The sequence below is a fragment of the Solea solea genome, chromosome 4, assembly GCF_958295425.1.
Source record: "Solea solea chromosome 4, fSolSol10.1, whole genome shotgun sequence".
NCBI lineage: Eukaryota > Metazoa > Chordata > Actinopteri > Pleuronectiformes > Soleidae > Solea > Solea solea.
In genome coordinates, this window is record NC_081137.1 from 13,930,960 (window position 1) to 13,949,067 (window position 18,108).

Genomic DNA, 18,108 nt, shown 5'->3' on the forward strand with positions numbered 1-18,108 from the left:
GCTGCTGCTAATGTGACGTCCTGCTCCGCAGTAAACACACGTACATGTTTTCAAAAAAGTGACTCAGTGTCAGATATGTCATTATGTAGTATGACGTCATACTGTCAACAACTGTCCAAAATGTCCTTATATAATATGCAGAGGTGGGTAGAGAAGCCAAATAAATGACTCAAGTAAAAGTACTGTTACTGTAAGATAATAATTACTCAAGTAGAAGTAAAAATAAAATAAAAATACTCTAAGAGTAAAAAGACGACTCAAGTACTGAGTTTCTCCGGATTTATTTTTGAAATATTCAGCGCAACACAAATAGTACAAAATAGACACAACATAATATAAAACAACAATGTTCAAATGTTAAATAATAATATTCTAAATAAAACAATAAATACAGCCTTTAAAATAGGAAGAGAAATAGATCGCGCATGTAATAAAAAAAGATTTTTAAAAAATTACGTAACGACCGTCACTTTGCCAAATGGAACGGCGTAAAAGTAACGTTCTTTCTTCAAATATATACTCAAGAAAAAGTAAAAGTACGTTAAAAAAAAAATACAAAAAGATCCAAAAAGTTACTCATGTATTTATAGTGGTGTAAAGGTTAAACTATGAACTGTCTAAAAGTGTCCTAGTATAGTATGTCCTAAAAAAATATCTTCATTATTAGTAAACTGTCAAAAATGTCCAAATATAGTACATCAACAAAAAAAATTCACTATACCATTAAAACTGTTTAGAATGAGTATCTAGTCTGGCCAGTAGGGGGCAGATTAAGTAAAAAAAACTGTTGACGAGCAGTGGTTTAGCAGAATTTCAAAATAAAAGTGTCCTTGTTGATATGGATCAATATATAGTTGACAATAAAAAGGTTTTTCTGTGTTTTCCTCACATTTCTTCACTCATTTACTGCAGTGAGCACATTTGAACACTTTAAAGTGGACACTGCTTTGTCTCATCATGTCCTTTGACTGAAGACCTGCAAACAGCTGCCGTTAAAGGCACAGTTCATGTGTTTTCAAGTGATTCCATTCACAGCCGTCACTAAATACGTCAGAATCCTCTGTTAAATATTGAGATTTTACAAATGTTTTCATGATTTTTAAAGTCTTTGTAACTGATCTACAACTTTGTTTGGAACAGGACCAGGACCAGGAGCCGGAGCCAGGATCAGGACCAGGACCAGGAGGAGGACGAGGAGCAGCGGGGACAGGTGTGTGGTAACTGCTGCTTAAAAATGATCCGCACATTTCTTAGATGTTCTGTTGACGCTCTGTTCACACCTGCTGTTAACATCTGACCTGAGGGATCCGATCACAGGTGTTCAGATTACACCTGCTAATGCTAATGTGACGTCACTGCTCCACATGTAAACACACACACCTTTCATTTCACTTTCTTTATTAAAAGGAACAAAGAAACCGGAAAATGTTCAACATTTGTAATAAAACAAAAAACAATTCATCGATTATTAAAGGTATTTGACAATTAATTTAGTAATGGTTTAATTATGCAGTAATCGTTGCATCTCTACTTGTTTTATATTTTTTTAAATAATCATCACAGACACCATGAGATATACTTAGACAACAGCGCTCGTGAAAGTGAGCACTTGGCAGCACCTAGTGGACTGAAATGTTCATTTATTTAATTAAAATAATTTTTAATGACGTTTATTTGTAACATCATTAAAAAAAAACTATACACTAAAAAAAAGAATACGCCATATTTCACTGTATTAGTTTTTCTACTAATAATTCTCTCAAACAGCGTCACATCCTGTGTGTAACCGTAGCAACCACAACAACATTAGCTGGAAAAGTCGCACTATTGTATCGACGCAGTTTCACATCAGACACTGGAGACGCATCAGAGACTCGTCGCATTTAAACTTGTGTTTAGCACACTTTCTGGAGCAAACCATCACTCTTTCACCTGTGATTTCATCCCCCCACACGGACGTTAACAGCACTTGTCAACAGAGCCTCTGTTTAATGCATGGGTGTCAAACTCTGGCCCGCGGGCCAAATTTGGCCCGCCGTGTAATTTCATTTGGCCCTTGAGGCAATATCAAATTAACATTAGAGCTGGCCCGCCGGTATTATACAGCGGCACCGCATTCACCGCTAATACTACAAATCCCATAATGCTCTGCTGTTGTTTTGGCGCGCCAGCCATGCTCTCTCCTCTGTGTCAGGCCTGAATGGTTGATTTATTCATTGGTATTTTATTTTCAAATTTATTAGCATGTGGAAAAAGTGAATGTTGATATTTACCTCAGAAGGCTGCAAATAGAAAAGAGGCATTCAATTTTTTATCTAAATTTTATTTAATATGCCATTGATGTTTTTTCGTTTGTTTTTTGAAAGTTGATTTTGCACTGTTAAGTGATATAAGCGTTGCTTGTTCCATATTCAGTGTTAAAACAAATCAGTGTAGCAAACTGAGCAATAATTAACGTTTTATTCATGCACTTTCTCTTGCTACTTCAAGGCTTGAATGTTTGATTCATTCATTATTGTTATTTTATTTTCAAATGTATTATTAGCCTGTGGAAAAAGTTTATTTTGATATTTACCTCAGAAGGCTGCAAATAGAAAAGAGGCATTCAATTTTTATCCATCCATTATCTACCGCTTATCCTGTATTTAGGGTGCATTAAATTTTTATTTAAATTTTATTTGATATGCCATTGATATTTTTTAATTATTATTATTATTTGAAACTCAATTTTGCATGTCACTATAAAGTTATATAAGCCTTGCTTGTTCAATATTCAATGCAAAACTTGTTTGGGTCCCTATTAAAAGGTTAATTTGTTCAACCTTGGCCCGCGGCTTTGTTCAGTTTTAAATTTTGGCCCACTCTGTATTTGAGTTTGACACCCCTGGTTTAATGTGTTCACATTATTTTTTACATTGTTAACCAGTGAATACTGTGGACGAGTCAAAGTGGCAACATTCAATCAATAAATACACTATTAAATAATGATGTGTGTCATTCTATATGTTGTTTTTACATCAAATGAATTTGGTATTTGAATGAATGAATGAATGACACATTTAATAATGAGACATTTATGTATTTAATTCCAATGTGAATGAATGAACGTGAGACACATTTTATTGATTTATTGATTTAATGTTGCCACTTTGACTCGTCCAGTTTTCACTTGTTAACAATGTAAAAATGATGTGAACACGTTAATCACACAGAAGTCTCATTCATGTGCTCATCATTTTTAAGCACCAGTTACTGGACACCTGGACCCAACTGTGTGGTCAACAGTCAAGGGAGTGAACCCCTATCATTATTATAATTTTTTTGTCATTTTTTTGGCCAAAAATGTGAAATAAAATGGTATAACCCCCTGCTGTCATCTGTGCGGGGGGCCAGGGGAGCACAGCCCAGCCCCGGCCCCAGTCAGACCCCGGCGCCGGGGCCAAGTGTTCGCAGCGTGCTGGATTTGAACCAGCCACAGCCGGACTGGCACAACCTTGCGGTTGCGAACCAATCCACCACGCCACGAACCCTTTTGAGATTTGGGAAGGAGCTCCGGGCGTTTTTGAGTTTTAACTTTGGCTGTGGAACCTTAAACCTTGACCTATAAAGGAATTGAACCGTCAACATCAGGACTGAAAGGCTACTCTCTAACCAGCTGAGCTAACTGTCCACGTTTCCTCTGGTTTTCTCACACCTATTCACTCTCTGTGTAGAATATTGGACTTAAAAAGTTGCTTCATCTAAGATTTGAACCTCTGACCTCAGGAACTCCAGTCTTTGTCTGAACCACGTGAGCTATTTGTACTCACACACTTCTTCTTCAACGTTGGACGACTTTCAATAACAGATGAGCACAAACATGACTTCAGAAAGACCTCAGACTAATGAGGTATTTAACGATACATGTCCTCCTTAATAGCCCAAACAGTTGGTGCAGTGGTTAGTGCTCTTGCCTTTGAAACAAGAAGACCTGGGTTCCAGACCCAGTTGGAACAACGATCTTTGTGGAGTTTTTCATGTTCTCCCCGTGTGAGAATGTGGCTTTTCTACACATTGTCGGGCTTCCTCCCACAGTCCATCAATCATCTACCACTGTGTCGTGGGGGCTGCTGTGCCAAGCTCAACTGTCATAGGGTGATAGGCTGTGTTCACCCTGGACTGTTGGCCAGTCCATTCAAAACATGCAATACACTGATGAGGTAAATTTCCACTTCAGGTAAGATTCGAACCCCTGACCATAGGAACGACATGTGAACATGAACATGACATGTCCAAACCATGTGAGCTAGTTGTCCTTGTATGCTTTTTTTGTCCAATTTGGAAGTCTTTCAATAATAGAACTCATGACTTCACAGACCTCAGCCTTATGAAATATTTAACAACATCTGTCCCTCATCATGGACAGCGTGGTTGGTGTAGTGGTTAGTGCTCTTGCCTTTGAAACAAGAAGACCTCGGTTCGAGACCCATATGGAACAAGCATCTTTCTGGAGTTTTTCATGTTCTCCTTGTGTGTGCGCAGCTTTTCTCCGGGTTCTCTGGCCTCCTCCCACAGTCCATCAATCATCTACCACTTTGTCCTCCACTGGAGGGTCGTGGGGGCTGCTGTGCCAAGCTCAGCTGTCATAGGGTCATAGGCGGGGTTCACCCTGGACTGTTCGCCAGTCCATTCAAAACACGCATTACAGTGATGAGGTAAATTTCCGCTTAAACAATGACTTCATGTAAGATTCGAACCCCTGACCACAGGAGCGCCAGCCCAAGTCTGAAACGTGTGAGCTATTGGTCTTTGCAAGCTTTTCGCACAATTTGGAAGTCTTTCAATAATAAAGTCCATGACTTCAAAAAATGTCAGACTGATGAAATATTTCAGAACGTTTGTCAACTTTATTGTCATTGCAATGCAATTCAGTCTAACCAGAGTGCAAAAACCAGTAAAGTGCAGTGAAATGAATATATATGTATATATAGCCTATGAATGATATGGGAAAGCTAAGGTATGTAATATTAACAGTAATACACTTTAACTGCACTTTAACACTGATGTAAACTTTAACAAACATAAACTGTGACACATAAAACCAAAGGCTTACAACCACCCTATTACAAAGGGGATGGACAACTTAAAGCATTTTAACTGACATACAAGCAGGAAAGACACCTGTAAAATAACACCTGAACAGGCCTAATGTTAAGTTTCCAAACGTCCCTGATGAATTTAAGGTGGAGTAACATTAACACACGTCGACTCAGCTATTTATTGATTATTAAACAATGTTGCTATCGTCTGAAGTAAGCTAGCAAGCTAACACTCTGCTCCAACATCCAACAACGGTAACTACGATGCATTATTTAATAATCTTTGCTATGACTTTATGTCGCTGTGGGCTTATATAATATTTCGAAATAATAGTAATAATGGCACTGGTAAAATAAAAATAAAAAAGTATTTATAATTAAAAAATAATAATATTTTTTTTTTTTCATCCGTTTTCGGCGCCCCCTGCGGATGACGGCGCCCCTAGCATTTGCCTATACTGCCTATGCCCAGGGCCGGCTCTGAGCGAGGACATGAACGTTGATTAATCACAGGTGGAGCTGCTCCTGCGCAAAGACACACTGATTTAAAAGCCTTTGTGTACTTTCCGTGACTTGGTACATTCCACTCCTCCCCTCTGTGTCGAGCTATGTGGAATGTTCCACTTCCCTTGTCGGAGCTTCTTCCAAGCCGAGACAGAAACAGGAAGAGGACGAGGAGCAGCGGGAATAAACACATGGTAACTGCTGCTTAAATGTGAGCCACACATGTCTTAGATTCTCTGTTGACGCTCTGTTCAAACCTGCTGTTAACATCCGACCTGAGCGATCCGATCACACGTGTTCAGATTACACCTGCTACTGCTGCTAATGTGACGTCACTGCTCCTCAGTAAACACACGATCACCGTCTAACCATGTACGTGTGTGTTTTCAAAAAACTGACTTTGTGTCAAATATGTCATGATACAGTATGATGTCAACAACTGCCTCTTCATACTGTCCATAATGTCCAATAATATGTCAACAAAAAGTTAAAATATGAACTGTTTATGTAAATATAACTGAGTATATCGATTATTTAGTAAACTGTCCAAAATGTCAAACAATGTCCTCAACAAAAAATGTCAACATACCATTTAAACTGTTGAGTATCTAGTATCTAGAATATCTTAAAAAAAAAACCCTGTTCAGGAGCAGTGGTTTCGTAGAATAAATAAAAGTGCCCGTGTTGATATGGACCAATATATAGTTGACAATAAAAACCTTTTAATGTATTTTACTCACATTTCTTCACTCATTTACTGCAATGAACACATTTGGACACTCTAAACTGGATACTACTTTGTCTCATCATGTCCCATGACTGAACACCTACAAACAGCTGCAGTTAAAGACACAGTTCATGTGTTTTCAAGCATCGTTGAATGAGGTCATTATCATCAGAATTTAGGGCAATAAGAGAAAAAAAACCCAAGCCATGACTTTACAGTGAAGAGTAAGAAGAGGCTTTCACCAGTGCTGTCACTAAATACATCAGAATCCTTAAATGTTGAGATTTTAGAAATGTTTTTAGGATTTTTAAAGTCCTTTACAGTGTAACTCATCTACAGCATTGTTTGCAGCAGGTGCAGGAGGACCTGGCTGACCTGGAGGAGGACGAGGACGAGGACGAGGAGCAGCACGGACAAATGTGTGGTAACTGATGCTTAAAAATGATCCACACATTTATTAGATGTTCTGTTGATGCTCTGTTCACACCTGCTGTTAACATCTGATCCGAGTCATCCGATCATAGTTGTTCAGATTACACCTGCTACTGCTATTGCTAATATCACGTCAAATGATGATTCTCAAATGTCTTTTTTTATCCACCAACCAAAAATTATTCAGTTTTAATTCCTTCTTTGTTACAAGGAACAATGAAACCGGAAAATGTTCAACATTTATAATAAAAAACAAACAATTAATCCATTATTAAAGTATTTGACAATTCATTTAGTGATCGTTTAATAATGCTGTAATCGTTGCATCCCTACTTTATATATTTTTTTTTTTTAAATCATCAGAGACATCATATGATTTATTGCGATACTTGCAAAATCATACATTGTGATACACTGACACAACAGTGCCAGTGAAAGTGACCACTTGGCACCATCTAGTGGACTGAAAGGTTCATTTATTTTGTTTATTTGTAATGCTAATCCACAAAAAAGTTTGACGTTTATTCATAACATCAGTTCAAAACATTGTTATGGAACAAACCATGACTCTTTCACCTGTCATTTCATCACCTCACACGGACGACGTTAACAGCACTTGTCAACAGAGAGTTTAATGTGTGCACATCATTTTTACATTGTTAACAGGTGAAAACTAGGGACCACTCAAAGTCACAAAATTCTATCAATAAATACACCATTCAATAATGACTACAATGTGCCATTCATTCATTGATTCAAATTGGAATGAAATACATACACGTCTTATTAAATGTGACATTCATTCATTCATTCAAATACCAATTAATTTGATGTAAAAAACAACATATAGAATGACTTGACTGTTGAATGAATGATTTCATGGTCCTGTGTTGCAGTGCATCATCAGTTGATTTGATGCTGATGGGTGACTTTGACACGTTAAATCAATTCATGATGCACTGCAACACAGGACCATGACATCATTCATGTCAAAGTCAAGTCATTAGATATGTTTTGTGGTATTTGAATGAATGAATGCCACATTTAATAAGACGTGTGTGTATTTCATTCCAATTTGAATCAATGAATAAATGTCACATTGTAGTCCTTTTTGAACGGTGTAATTATTTATTGAGTGAATTTTGTAACTTTGAGCGCTCCCTAGTTTTCACCTGTTAACAATGTAAAAATGATGTGCACACATTAATCCCACAGAAGTCTAATTGATGTGCTGATCATTTTTAAGCATCAGTTGCTGGACACCGGTACCCCGACTGTGTGGTCAACAGTCCAGAGAGTGGACCCCTGTCATTTTGTTTTTGTGATTTTATGGGATTTCTTGGGAATTTTCTGGGGAAAAAATGTGAAATAAAATGGCATAACCCCCTGTTGTTACCAGTGTGGGGAGCCGGGGGAGCACAGCCCAGCCCCGGCCCCAGTTTGGCCCCGGCGCCGGGGGCAAGTGTTCGGAGCATGCTGGATTTGAACCAGCCACAGCCGGACTGGCACAACCTCCTCGCGGTTGCGAACCAACCCACCACGCCACAAACCCTTTGGAGGTTTGGGATGGAGCTCCGGGCGTTTTTCACTCTTCACTTTGGCTGTGGAACCTTAAACGTTGAAGTATAAAGGAACTGAACTCTCCACGTCAGGACTGAAAGGCAGCTCTCTAACCAGTTGAGCTAACTGTCCACACTCTTCCTTAGGTTTTCTCAGACTTATTTACACTCTGCGTTGAATTGAATAGCATGCCTAAAAATTCACTTCATCCAAGTTTCGAACCCCTGACCTGAGGAACTCCAGTCTTTCTCTTAACCTTGTGAGCTATTTGTCCTCACATGGTGTGTGCCAACCTTTGGAAGTCTTTCAATAATACAACCCATGGCTTCAAAAAAATGTCAGACTGATGAAATATTGAAGAACGTTTGTCCCCGTATATGGACATCGTGGTTGGTATAGTGGTTAGTGCTCTTACCTTTGAAGCGAGAGCGTCCTAGTTCAAGCCCAGCTTGCAACAAGAGTCTTTGTGCATGGAGTTTTAGAGACTAACAACCTTTCAACACATTTACAAGTGTTTCAATAGCAGATTCACAGAACTCAATTGGTCAATTTAGAGTGACCAATTAACCTCATCGCCATGTTGTTGGGAGGAAGCCAGAGAACCCGGCGAAAAGCCACGCACACATGGGGAGAACATGAAAAACTCCACGCATTAGGACACTTGTTCAAACTGGGTCTCGAACCCTGTAAGTCTTGTTTCAAAGGCAAGAGCACTAACCACTACACCAACCACGCTGTCTAATTTTGGGGACAAACGTTCTTCAATATTTCATCAGTCTGACATTTTTTTGAAGCCATGGGTTGTATTATTGAAAGACTTCCAAATTGACTGAAAAAGCATGCAAAGACAAATAGCTCACACGGTTCAGATGTGGACTGGCGTTCCTATGGTCAGGGGTTCGAATCTTACATGAAGTCAATGTTTAAGCAGAAATTTACCTCATCACCGTACTGCATGTTTTGAATGGACTGTCGAACAGTGCAGGGTGAATCACGCCTATCACCCTATGACAGCTGAGCTTGGCACAGCACTCCCCGCAACCCTCCAGTGTAGGACAAAGCGGTAGATGATTGATGGACTGTAGGAGGAAGCCAGAGAAACGGGAGAAAAGCCACGCACACACAAGGAGAACATGAAAAACTCCAGAAAGACACTTGTTCCAAATGGGTCTTGAATCCTGAAAGTCTTGTTTCAAAGGCAAGAGCACTAACCACTACACCAACAACGTTGTCCATTTTTGGGGACAAACGTTCTAAAATATTTCATCAGTCTGATTTTTTTCTGAAGTCATGGGTTCTATTATTGAAAGACTTCCAAAGGTTGGCACACACCATGTGAGGACAAATAGCTCACAAGGTTAAGAGAAAGACTGGAGTTCCTCAGGTCAGGGGTTCGAAACTTGGATGAAGTGAATTTTCAGGCATGCTATTCAACGCAGAGTGTAAATAAGTCTGAGAAAACCTAAGGAAGAGTGTGGACAGTTAGCTCAACTGGTTAGAAAGCTGCCTTTCAGTCCTGACGTGGAGAGTTCAGTTCCTTTATACTTCAACGTTTAAGGTTCCACAGCCAAAGTGAAGAGTGAAAAACGCCCGGAGCTCCATCCCAAACCTCCAAAGGGTTTGTGGCGTGGTGGGTTGGTTCGCAACCGCGAGGAGGTTGTGCCAGTCCGGCTGTGGCTGGTTCAAATCCAGCATGCTCCGAACACTTGGCCCCGGCGCCGGGGCCAAACTGGGGCCGGGGCTGGGCTGTGCTCCCCCGGCTCCCCACAGTGGTAACAACAGGGGGTTATGCCATTTTATTTCACATTTTTTCCCCCAGAAAATTCCCAAGAAATCCCATAAAATCACAAAAACAAAATGACAGGGGTCCACTCTCTGGACTGTTGACCACACAGTCGGGGTACCGGTGTCCAGCAACTGATGCTTAAAAATGATCAGCACATCAATTAGACTTCTGTGGGATTAATGTGTGCACATCATTTTTACATTGTTAACAGGTGAAAACTAGGGAGCGCTCAAAGTTACAAAATTCACTCAAAAAATAAAATAATTACACCGTTCAATAAGGACTACAATGTGACATTTATTCATTGATTCAAATTGGAATGAAATACATACACGTCTTATTAAATGTGACATTCATTCATTCAAATACCACAAAACATATCTAATGACTTGACTTTGACATGAATGATGTCATGGTCCTGTGTTGCAGTGCATCATGAATTGATTTAACGTGTCAAAGTCACCCATCAGCATCAAATCAACTGATGATGCACTGCAACACAGGACCATGAAATCATTCATTCAACAGTCAAGTCATTCTATATGTTGTTTTTTACATCAAATGAATTGGTATTTGAATGAATGAATGAATGTCACATTTAATAAGACGTGTATGTATTTCATTCCAATTTGAATCAATGAATGAATGGCACATTGTAGTCATTATTGAATGGTGTATTTATTGATAGAATTTTGTGACTTTGAGTGGTCCCTAGTTTTCACCTGTTAACAATGTAAAAATGATGTGCACACATTAAACTCTCTGTTGACAAGTGCTGTTAACGTCGTCCGTGTGACGTGATGAAATGACAGGTGAAAGAGTCATGGTTTGTTCCATAACAATGTTTTGAACTGATGTTATGAATAAACGTCAAACTTTTTTGTGGATTAGCATTACAAATAAACAAAATAAATGAACCTTTCAGTCCACTAGATGGTGCCAAGTGGTCACTTTCACTGGCACTGTTGTGTCAGTGTATCACAATGTATGATTTTGCAAGTATCGCAATAAATCATATGATGTCTCTGATGATTTTAAAAGAAAATATATATAAAGTAGGGATGCAACGATTACAGCATTATTAAACGATCACTAAATGAATTGTCAAATACTTTAATAATGGATTAATTGTTTGTTTTTTATTATAAATGTTGAACATTTTCCGGTTTCATTGTTCCTTGTAACAAAGAAGGAATTAAAACTGAATAATTTTTGGTTGGTGGATAAAAAAAGACATTTGAGAATCATCATTTGACGTGATATTAGCAATAGCAGTAGCAGGTGTAATCTGAACAACTATGATCGGATGACTCGGATCAGATGTTAACAGCAGGTGTGAACAGAGCATCAACAGAACATCTAATAAATGTGTGGATCATTTTTAAGCATCAGTTACCACACATTTGTCCGTGCTGCTCCTCGTCCTCGTCCTCGTCCTCCTCCAGGTCAGCCAGGTCCTCCTGCACCTGCTGCAAACAATGCTGTAGATGAGTTACACTGTAAAGGACTTTAAAAATCCTAAAAACATTTCTAAAATCTCAACATTTAAGGATTCTGATGTATTTAGTGACAGCACTGGTGAAAGCCTCTTCTTACTCTTCACTGTAAAGTCATGGCTTGGGTTTTTTTTCTCTTATTGCCCTAAATTCTGATGATAATGACCTCATTCAACGATGCTTGAAAACACATGAACTGTGTCTTTAACTGCAGCTGTTTGTAGGTGTTCAGTCATGGGACATGATGAGACAAAGTAGTATCCAGTTTAGAGTGTCCAAATGTGTTCATTGCAGTAAATGAGTGAAGAAATGTGAGTAAAATACATTAAAAGGTTTTTATTGTCAACTATATATTGGTCCATATCAACACGGGCACTTTTATTTATTCTACGAAACCACTGCTCCTGAACAGGGTTTTTTTTTAAAGATATTCTAGATACTAGATACTCAACAGTTTAAATGGTATGTTGACATTTTTTGTTGAGGACATTGTTTGACATTTTGGACAGTTTACTAAATAATCGATATACTCAGTTATATTTACATAAACAGTTCATATTTTAACTTTTTGTTGACATATTATTGGACATTATGGACAGTATGAAGAGGCAGTTGTTGACATCATACTGTATCATGACATATTTGACACAAAGTCAGTTTTTTGAAAACACACACGTACATGGTTAGACGGTGATCGTGTGTTTACTGAGGAGCAGTGACGTCACATTAGCAGCAGTAGCAGGTGTAATCTGAACACGTGTGATCGGATCGCTCAGGTCGGATGTTAACAGCAGGTTTGAACAGAGCGTCAACAGAGAATCTAAGACATGTGTGGCTCACATTTAAGCAGCAGTTACCATGTGTTTAATCCCGCTGCTCCTCGTCCTCTTCCTGTTTCTGTCTCGGCTTGGAAGAAGCTCCGACAAGGGAAGTGGAACATTCCACATAGCTCGACACAGAGGGGAGGAGTGGAATGTACCAAGTCACGGAAAGTACACAAAGGCTTTTAAATCAGTGTGTCTTTGCGCAGGAGCAGCTCCACCTGTGATTAATCAACGTTCATGTCCTCGCTCAGAGCCGGCCCTGGGCATAGGCAGTATAGGCAAATGCTAGGGGCGCCGTCATCCGCAGGGGGCGCCGAAAACGGATGAAAAAAAAAATATATTATTTCTTTTTAATTATAAATACTTTTTTTTTTTTTTTTTTTTACCAGTGCCATTATTACTATTATTTCGAAATATTATATAAACCCACAGCGACATAAAGTCATAGCAAAGATTATTAAATAATGCATCGTAGTTACCGTTGTTGGATGTTGGAGCAGAGTGTTAGCTTGCTAGCTTACCCAGTGGTCACCAACGTGGTGCCCGCGGGCACTTGGTAGCCCGCGAGCAGCCAACGAGGTGCCCGTGGGCTCATTTCACTTCACCTCATGTATCCATATGATCACTGAGTAAAATGTCCTGATATTGTTTATAAAAACTGTGATAATCATTAGGAGTAAGCACTGGATTTAATGTGTATGCAATTAAATGCAGAATATTAATCATTTAAATGGTAAATTGCATAAAATGTTAATATGGTAGCCCTCCATATTATTCTCTACCCTTCAGGTAGCTCTCGGTCTCAAAAAGGTTGGTGACCCCTGCTTCAGACGATAGCAACATTGTTTAATAATCAATAAATAGCTGAGTCGACGTGTGTTAATGTTACTCCACCTTAAATTCATCAGGGACGTTTGGAAACTTAACATTAGGCCTGTTCAGGTGTTATTTTACAGGTGTCTTTCCTGCTTGTATGTCAGTTAAAATGCTTTAAGTTGTCCATCCCCTTTGTAATAGGGTGGTTGTAAGCCTTTGGTTTTATGTGTCACAGTTTATGTTTGTTAAAGTTTACATCAGTGTTAAAGTGTAGTTAAAGTGTATTACTGTTAATATTTCATACCTTAGCTTTCCCATATCATTCATAGGCTATATATACATATATATTCATTTCACTGCACTTTACTGGTTTTTGCACTCTGGTTAGACTGAATTGCATTGCAATGACAATAAAGTTGAATGAATCTCATCACATTTTCATTATTAGTCTATATTAGTCTCATGTATAGCACACCAAGCATCTGTTTTTTTATTAATGTAACATGCAGTCGTCACATATACTTCTCTTCTCTCTTCAGATGCACTTTTAAAATATTTCAGTACCACCCCCAGTGACACAGCATCAGGTGCTGCTGTCCCATCTACCTCTGCACAGCCCAGTGACACTTTTTAATTTTATCACTTGTTTCTTTCTTTAGTTTTTATTTGGTGTGATATTTTTTACTCAAAGAAATAAAATCTTGAATACACACATGCAGTTTCTGTGTGATTGTATGAAAGTTGATTGTGAAATTGACTGCTGCGATGCAAGGGGGCGCCAACTAAAATCTTGCCTAGGGCACCAAATTACTCAGGGCCGGCACTGAATGACTTGATAAGATTTAGGAATCATACCTACATTTAAATCACTGGTGGATAAACTTCTGTACTTTCTCGACTTAGATACATCATTTTTATTTAGCTGAATTAAGGCTAGAATATCTTGTTTTGATCCCCATGGGAGGGGTTATTTGTGTTATACAGCAACAAGAGAATAATAAAGAGACAAAAATAGATGTTAAATACAAGATGAAATGTAATGACAGTTACAGAGAGCTACTGTTACTTCACAAATAGAGGTTTTACATAACCCTTGATAACTGTATAATACTGCACATTGTTAAAGATTTAACTATTTGTCACCACCGTTTTTGGCTTGTGACCACTCAGTGAAAAATAAGTTAAATATCGGGGTGTCCCTTGTCATGTTTTTGATGTCTGAATTGCAGTTTTACATTTGAAGTAAAGTTTTTACCACATTGATTTATCTCATGACTTCTTGTGTGACCCTTTAGAGGGGGCCCTATTTCTAGATTGGTACCTGGTTAAACACAGTGAGCCACATTTGACTGTTCTGTGTTATGGGTTCTATTATCAGGTGCTGCATTATGCATGTATTCTTACATTTTTTTCAATGTGTTTTAGAGCAAGTGCAGTATTAACTTTGTGTTATATATATTCTGGGATTTACATAATCTTGTAGGATGTTTGTTGTCTGCTGTGGATGTCACAGTTCTTTTGGCCAAGACAAATTTCTGCGTCGGAACAACAAAGTATAATTGATTTGATTTGACAACAGTTAAAACTAGTCCCTCCTTAACTGGTAAACTGTTACTTAATGCACTGATGCATAAATATTAAAAATCTTGTAATATCACACATAGCAGTCACAAAGACGGTTGTTTTTCTGCAAAAGTGGTTAGTTATACTGTTTTATGATTTGTGGTTTGCTTTTGAAAAGCGATGCTTTTAAATGTCATAGTCCAAAGGTTCAAAGATCTTTATTGTCAATGTTAAAAAAGGTATATTCGCCCATTTTTCTTTGTGTATTCATTGTGTCACAGGGGTAAATTGCAGTGAGGGAGCGTTGAGAGGTAATTGAGGAGTATTATGGCTTGTGGTTTTCCATCCCATCACTGATCTGAAACCATAATAAAAGCACTGGTTATGGCTGGTACTATATGCAGTGCGGATTATAGGTAGCACAGGGATCGTGCTGTGGTATTTACCATCTAATCCACAGATCACCTAGCTCACCACTATTATATGGAAAATCTAGTGTCATCCGTTTGTACTGCAGAATGCATTTATCTCATAGTAATGATTTGACAATCTGGTTTTAGTTTGGGCATCAAGATCAGGATCATATTTGAGAAGCACACTACTTATCAAACAAAACCTGGGTTGATTTATATTTTTAAGGGTGGGCACTACCATATAAGGCTCAAACTTGTGGCCTGCGGGCCACAGGCAGCCCTCCCAAAAAAAATTTGAAACGTCTGTGAATTACCGTCACTAATGTCATTAATGCCATATAATTATGGAACATGGTGATATTTATCGTATTGTCCACCCTTATTGAACAGCTGTTTGTCCAAAACGTTGGCTGGCCCCCGGGTCATGTGGTTTTGAGACCCCTGCTCTACACTGTCAACCAAACTAAATATCAGGTACTTCACCTGTTAAGCCAGTCACTCCCAAACACGTAATAAAACAGTCATAGCTTTATTAAACTCGTATCGGTATGAGGTATTGTTTGGCATTTCTACACACTACCTATTTAGAATGGGAATAATGTGGCCATGCTGTTGCTACAAACAAACAAAGGTTACTTGGTGACAGACACATTTCACTCTCCTGACTGACTCATGTGTCATGACTGAATAATGGCTGCATGTCAGTGACACAGTTAAAAATACACCCACGTTGAGCTCCTTATTACCTCAACTAATTTTCGGATTATACATCTGTGATTAAATATATTCACCTTATTCCACATGTTCCTTTCATTTAAGTCGTATAACAAATAATGTGGTTGTTAATTTCCATGGCAATTGACGTTAATATTATTAATTAATGTGTATACTACGACGAAAGTGTGTTGTATTTTTACATTTTAAAGCGATAAGCTCAAATTGTTAACTAGGTCATAATAGAAACGGGAACTATTTTCAGTCGCGGATGAATACCAGTCGATGACGTATGTCCAGTATAAATCATGCTGTACCCTTGGCAACCGCAGTTCGAGGCAGCAGAGTATCCGGTAAGTGGACCCGTCACCAAAAGTACCTGTAAGTACAGTCGTCTGTTTTTGAAACAAAATGTTCATAGAAACGTTTTTTATGACTACTACTGAAATAGTTTGGCTATTCATCCGTCAGTTTATCGTTTTCCCCTGGCTATTTTAGGTGCTTTCCTATCATTTTGACAACTTACCGCTTCTTAGTGTTTACCTCAAAAAGACACGTTCAAAAAAACAATATATTTACTCTACCTTATTAAAACTATGCTAGGGTTCACTTGAGTTAGCCAAACCAACCGGAACAATGTCGTGAAAGACAAATGACAATGTAACAAAGTGACAATGGTTAAACATTTCTAGCTGTATCCTCCATTAGCGGGTAACGTCATAGGAACAAAACGAGACCAAACAACAATAGCTTACTTCAAAATGGCGCTGCTGCTCGAAACACCGGCTTCTTACTAGTATGTTCATGTGATACAGTTAGTCTTAAATCACTTTTTACTTAACTGAAAGAGTGTAATTTTCTAAACGCCAATCATGTATATTTAATGTATACCTGTGGGTGGAGTCAGTAGATGTAAGATGCCTCAATATTAGGGAAGCACTTTCATCTTAAATTGGTCAGATTTATTTAACACTTTTTGGTTGTTAAGCATACAAGGTCATTTTTGTAACATTAAAGTCTAACAGGAAGTCTTCATTCCTCACAGGTGCAGACATGCAGATCTTCGTCAAGACCCTCACTGGCAAGACCATCACCCTTGAGGTTGAGCCCAGTGACACCATTGAGAATGTGAAGGCAAAGATCCAGGACAAGGAAGGCATTCCCCCAGATCAGCAGAGGCTCATCTTTGCCGGCAAACAGCTGGAAGATGGCCGCACCCTCTCTGACTACAACATCCAGAAAGAGTCTACCCTTCACCTTGTCCTGCGTCTCAGGGGTGGTATGCAGATCTTTGTCAAAACCCTCACTGGTAAGACCATCACCCTTGAGGTTGAGCCCAGTGACACCATTGAGAACGTGAAGGCAAAGATCCAGGACAAGGAGGGCATTCCCCCAGATCAGCAGAGGCTCATCTTTGCCGGCAAGCAGCTGGAAGATGGCCGCACCCTCTCTGACTACAACATCCAGAAGGAGTCCACTCTCCATCTTGTCCTGCGTCTGAGGGGAGGCATGCAGATCTTCGTCAAGACCCTCACTGGTAAAACCATCACTCTCGAGGTTGAGCCAAGTGACACCATTGAAAATGTCAAGGCCAAAATCCAGGACAAGGAGGGCATTCCCCCAGATCAGCAGAGGCTCATCTTTGCCGGCAAACAGCTGGAAGATGGCCGCACCCTCTCTGACTACAACATCCAGAAGGAGTCCACCCTCCATCTTGTCCTGCGTCTCAGGGGTGGTCAATAAAATATTCAATGCCTTAAATTGAATTACCTGACAACCTAATTAAAATAAAGCATAAGAGATTAAATAACATGGTGTTTGTTTTCTCTCCCCACACACATTTATTTAGATTGTGTGTTCTTTCTTTTAAAATCCAGTTTATCACGTTCAGTAATTGATTTCTAAAAGATTTTTGATTTAATGAAAGTATTCAAAAGTTTAAACTTGAATGAACTAGTGTTACTGAATGTAATGTATTTTATGACTTAAGTTAACACAACTTAATATGTACACAATACTGCCAGTTGGTTACTCAAGAAAAACTGGGTGATGTGACTGCATCACATATGGCCTCTTCAGTATGTAGTAGAGAATTAAGTTTGGCTTCATGTTAGGTGAAATATTTTCTCTTAATTTCTTAAGGAAAGGTAATCAGTTATTATGATGCATTTGGTCAAGTCAAATCATTGCCCTGT

General features: G+C 38.8%; 1 protein-coding gene across 3 annotated transcripts; it reads left to right on the plus strand.

Moving 5' to 3' along the window:
* Positions 1–1,185: 1,185 nt before the first annotated feature.
* LOC131458914 (polyubiquitin-B) lies at positions 1,186–17,723 on the plus strand. 3 transcript variants are annotated; one of them, XM_058628267.1, is made up of 2 exons: positions 1,186–1,210; positions 16,959–17,723. In XM_058628267.1, the coding sequence occupies exon 2, from the start codon at positions 16,967–16,969 to the stop codon at positions 17,654–17,656; it is 690 nt and encodes a 229-aa protein (XP_058484250.1). In that variant the 5' UTR covers positions 1,186–1,210; positions 16,959–16,966; the 3' UTR covers positions 17,657–17,723. The 3 variants fall into 3 exon arrangements, with proteins under 3 accessions (XP_058484250.1, XP_058484248.1, XP_058484249.1); XM_058628265.1 differs by lacking the exon at positions 1,186–1,210 and adding an exon at positions 16,191–16,266; XM_058628266.1 differs by lacking the exon at positions 1,186–1,210 and adding an exon at positions 16,230–16,294.
* Positions 17,724–18,108: the final 385 nt, after the last annotated feature.

Coding starts and splice junctions, on each gene's coding strand:
- LOC131458914 (XM_058628265.1), top strand. CDS start 16,206: ATGTCCAGTATAAATCATGCTGTACCCTTGGCAACCGCAGTTCGAGGC. Junction 16,267..16,958: donor TCGAGGCAGCAGAGTATCCG/GTAAGTGGACCC, acceptor CATTCCTCACAG/GTGCAGACATGCAGATCTTC.